Source organism: Echinops telfairi, unplaced genomic scaffold (genome assembly GCF_000313985.2).
Source record: "Echinops telfairi isolate 266 unplaced genomic scaffold, ASM31398v2 ScPeMD7_3533;HRSCAF=4204_0, whole genome shotgun sequence".
In the NCBI taxonomy this organism is placed as follows: Eukaryota; Metazoa; Chordata; class Mammalia; order Afrosoricida; family Tenrecidae; genus Echinops; species Echinops telfairi.
Window position 1 is genome coordinate 34,944,631 of NW_022107431.1, and position 3,749 is coordinate 34,948,379.

Consider the following 3,749-nt stretch of genomic DNA (forward strand, 5'->3'; position numbering starts at 1 on the left):
TAATAAAATGATTTTTTTTAAAGAAATGTGTACATGAAATCTCATGTCATTATATTTTTTTCCAAACATTAGGAAGAGCCTACATACCTACCAAGTTTAGTTATTTATTTACTCACTTTTCCACCTGCACTACAACTTTTGAATGAGTAAACAAATTGCTATATAGCCAGATACCGAGTCCTCACTCTCCCATTAGCTGACATTTCTCATTTAGGATAACAGCGCAAAATCTACTATCTGAGTATTTTGTGTACTCATGACATGTGTGGCAGTATTGAATGCCCAGGTGCTGGGTGAAGGTAAGCCTGACTGTGATAAGTTAGATGTGTCCTTGACTTGGTCATGGTTTGCCTTGGTTTGGCTGCTGGGTGGTGCAGTCACTTTGAAGTTATGTCTTGTTGCAGTTTGACGGTTATGTAAGGATTTTCCATTTTGTGATCTGATGTGGTCATCTTCCGTTTGTGCCTGATTTTCTCATCCACAGCCCTCTAACACTTGTTACCGTGCTTGATGCTTAGCACTCTCAGTCCACAGCCGACAATGTCAGATGAGCCCCTCAACACCATCCTCTCCTGACACGACAAATAGTCAGTGGGGATTATAGACGGTGTTGGTGTTAAGCACTTGTCTCTCTACTAACTGGCAAGTCAGTGGTTTGAGTCCACCAGCAGCTCCATGGGAGAAAAGTTCTCGGTTTTCATAAAAATTACATTCTAGGAAACAGGACTGGTTTTACTCTGTTCTGTAGGGTACAAGGAGGAATGGTCTCCTTGGCAGACAAGAACCCTTGTTGTAGGAAAACTGAAGTGTAAGATATTACAAGCCTTTGGGCCCTTTGCCTCCACAGGGACTCCTCACGAGTTCTCCCCTCCAGCTTGATGAAATGTAAGATGGTCAGTAGTCCACATGGGACTTCATAGCTGAACCCCCTCCCCTCCCCACCTTCCTTCCAAAGGTACACCTCTGGCTCCAGATAAATAAGCAAACACCGACCCTGTGCTTCCATAAATCTTTCAAGTTGCCATGCTTTGTGTACCCAAGACTAACACAGTTTCTTGGGGTTGGGCTTTGGGTGCCAGTGGGCCTTCATGATCATTCATCTTCCTGGCTGCCTAAATACTACTGCCCACAAAGGTGTTTCGTCTTTCCTGCGTGATTAGGATCTGGCCCTCTCCCTTTCCTCTCTGCTGCTGCCTCCCATTGCTTCCTGTTGTCTGGCTCTCGGCAAGGATGCCCTATAAATGTAGTTTGGGAGGGAGATAAAGCCAACTGGGTTCAAGTTTTGATTCTAGCACTGACTAGTTTACTTGACTTTACAAAGTTATTGAATTTCTCTGGGCATGAATTTCCTCATTTATAAAATGGCAGTAAGAATCTATGCTCTCACAAGGTTATCCATGCGCATGGCATGTAGAACACGCAGGCACTCAGTACGTTGTCAGAGCGCCCCTCTTCAGTGGGGGTGCCTTGTAGGACAATGGAGGAGAACGGGTTGGAAGAAGGAAGACTTTTCCGGGGGCAAATACCACTTTGACATAAATGACTTTGGCACCGTATACTGAAAGCCATCATAGATTTGGAAACTTCAGTCATTCCGAACAGCGTGTTATAAAGTAGGTACTGTGCTAAGCTGTATAGGAGGCCTTGCAAGTGTACTACTTGAGTTAAATTATATATGTACAAGTTATTCTATGTAGTGCTCCAAACTTACCTATTTCAAACTGCCTAGTGCAAACTGTGTGGTAGTGAATATTGTTAAATTAATTTTTAAATACCAGAGTTTTGTGAACTGCAGTAGATTTTTATTTTTTTTTGCTTCAAGTTCTTCTGCATCTTTTTTTGCTTGAGACCTAATGCCATCTCTCTCCAGATGCATGATCTGACCACTGCTTACTCAGCCTCAGCTTCCCCTGCCCTTCCAACTAAGCCCTCTCTGCGAAGACCACGTTCCTCACCCTGTATTCTCAACAAGGTGTGTGTGCTTTGTCTCGGACATACTTTCTCTCTCCATTGACTAATTTCTGATTACAAAAGCCACACTGGGGACCCTTGCTAAAAAGTATCTATGAACCATTGTATACATAGCTCTTATTGGAGCCCTGGTGGCATAGTGGTTACATGTTGGGCTGCTAACCACAAGGTCAGCAGTTCAAAACCACCAGCCTCTCTTCAGGAGAAAGATGGGACTTTCTACTCCTATAAAAAGCTACACTCTTGAAAATCACAGGGCAGTTCTTCCTGTCCAATAGGGTGGCTGTAAGTTGGAATTGGTACCATAGCGGTGCATTTATGTAGCTCTTAAATTCTAATTACTCAGCCCCATTGGGAGTTTGATAAGTGTGTGTCAGATGAAGGATCAGTATTCAAACAATCCAAATGCAGAGGATTAGGATTCTCTATTACATGTGACATGTAGTTGTCTAACCAAGAAAAACATTTCTTGACATTTTAGAAGAGGGAGGGAATTGGAGTCCAGAAGTTCGTTCTTTAGTTTCTATGTTACTGTGGCCGTATTGATACATGGCATCTGATTTCAAGTGTCCACTGATGACTGGCCCCCTCTTTTATGCTCATTTGAAAAGTGGTGCTATTCGCATTTTTAAATGCTTTTGTAGCTATGACGATAGCATTTTTTCCCAAAAAATATGATACAGTGATCACTGTAATAATATGGAGAAAAATTCTCAGACTTTACTTCTTAAACATAAATCTATGAAAATAAACTTAAATGAGTATATACATCAAAAGGTTTATTTATGGATTGTTGTTATAAAACACCAGGTTTTTAAAACTGAAAATGCAAGGGGGCTTCAAACATGCTTGGAAAAATTGAATGAAAAAGATAACTAGAATTTTCCCACCAACTTTTCAAAGCTCCTTGTATGTGTTTATAGGGGAATTGATTGTATTTTCTTTTTAACATATTAACAAACAAACAAACAACCCAAGCGATCACAGGGAAGGTTTGCAATCAGGGTGTTCCATTGGGCTTCTCCTTTTCTGTAAACTGTTGGCATTTGGAGAATTATTTTTCTGACGCATCTGCAGAGCACTGACAATTGGACCTGAGGGTCGTCTGAAACAATTCTAAGAAAGTGAATTTTTTTTAATTCTGTGAGCTTTTTTTTTTTTTTTTAATTCTCAAGTAATTTACTTAAAAAAAAATTTTAACATCTGTTCTTTCTACCCTAATCTTAGTGTATTGAATGTTCTTAACCATTTCTCAATCCCACAGTCTTTTTATCTTGCTGCTCCTGCTGGGTTCCCACCAGCCCTGATCCCATTAGCAGACCTTCAGACAGCCTCAGACTTACCAAAGTACTGCTTTGGTTTCAGCTGCTCTTCTGCAAGAGGAAGTGAATGTGGGGGGTTTTCTCTGTGGTGCAGTTGTGATAAAGCTGTGGTGGTCTTATCTCTCCCTTAGGTAGTGGCTCTTTATGACTACACAGCGAATCGATCAGATGAACTCACCATCCATCGCGGAGACATTATCCGAGTGTTTTTCAAAGATAATGAAGACTGGTGGTACGGCAGCTTAGGGAAGGGCCAGGAAGGTTATTTTCCAGCTAATCATGTGGCTAGTGAAAGTAAGTTTCACGCTCCCTTCCTGGTTGACGAATATGGTACAACTGATAGTCCAAGATGTTATCATTTTCCACCCTTTCATGCACTGTCTTCATAACCTCTGCGTATGCCTCGCCATGGCTGCTGCTCTTCATGTGGATGATGAACATGTCGATTGACAAGGG

At 41.5% G+C, this 3,749-nt stretch overlaps 1 protein-coding gene across 4 annotated transcripts in view; it reads left to right on the plus strand.

Annotated features, from left to right (window-relative positions):
• AHI1 (Abelson helper integration site 1) overlaps positions 1 to 3,749 on the plus strand; it is a 198,859-nt gene that overhangs the window by 153,512 nt on the left and 41,598 nt on the right. For 3 of the 4 annotated variants that reach the window (XM_045294511.1, XM_045294513.1, XM_045294512.1), the window contains 2 exons: positions 1,871 to 1,972; positions 3,425 to 3,587. In XM_045294511.1, the coding sequence (XP_045150446.1) occupies positions 1,871 to 1,972; positions 3,425 to 3,587 (265 nt within the window). The remainder of the gene's footprint in view (positions 1 to 1,870; positions 1,973 to 3,424; positions 3,588 to 3,749) is intronic. The other variant, XM_045294514.1, reaches the window with a different exon arrangement.